Below are 345 nucleotides of genomic sequence, written 5' to 3'. Positions count from 1 at the left end.
TCCCATGCGTATGTGTGCGTTTGTTCGCATATGTGTATGCACAGGCTTAGTCAAGAAGTGCTTGCTATCTTAACTCACAAACAAATTCCTACACCTACAATAGAATGACAGTTTCTTCATCTTAATTCACTCTTGAACTGATCTCTGCAGAGAGGAAAACAGTCAACGTTGCCCTCTCCAAAACGCACGGATGTACTTACGTTCCCTCCACCACCACACCAACGCCAGTGGGCTGAATGGCCTCGACGATCGCCAGCGCAATCTGCTTCGTTAGCCTCTCTTGCACTGCGGACGGACGGGCAGGGGGTTAGGGCCATGTGGCTACTGGGGGTCGATTAGGGTGTT

At 50.4% G+C, this 345-nt stretch overlaps 1 protein-coding gene across 1 annotated transcript in view; it reads right to left on the bottom strand.

Moving 5' to 3' along the window:
• Positions 1-345, bottom strand: part of LOC119593497 (GTP cyclohydrolase 1-like) — a gene marked incomplete at both ends in the record, with an annotated part of 6,766 nt that overhangs the window by 1,206 nt on the left and 5,215 nt on the right. Inside the window, 1 exon segment of the mRNA XM_037942447.1 lies at positions 201-285. Within this exon segment, the coding sequence (XP_037798375.1) occupies positions 201-285 (85 nt within the window).

This window comes from Penaeus monodon, chromosome 32, assembly GCF_015228065.2.
Source record: "Penaeus monodon isolate SGIC_2016 chromosome 32, NSTDA_Pmon_1, whole genome shotgun sequence".
NCBI lineage: Eukaryota > Metazoa > Arthropoda > Malacostraca > Decapoda > Penaeidae > Penaeus > Penaeus monodon.
The sequence above is the reverse complement of the archived record's forward strand: the minus strand, read 5'-3'. Positions and strand labels throughout refer to the sequence as shown.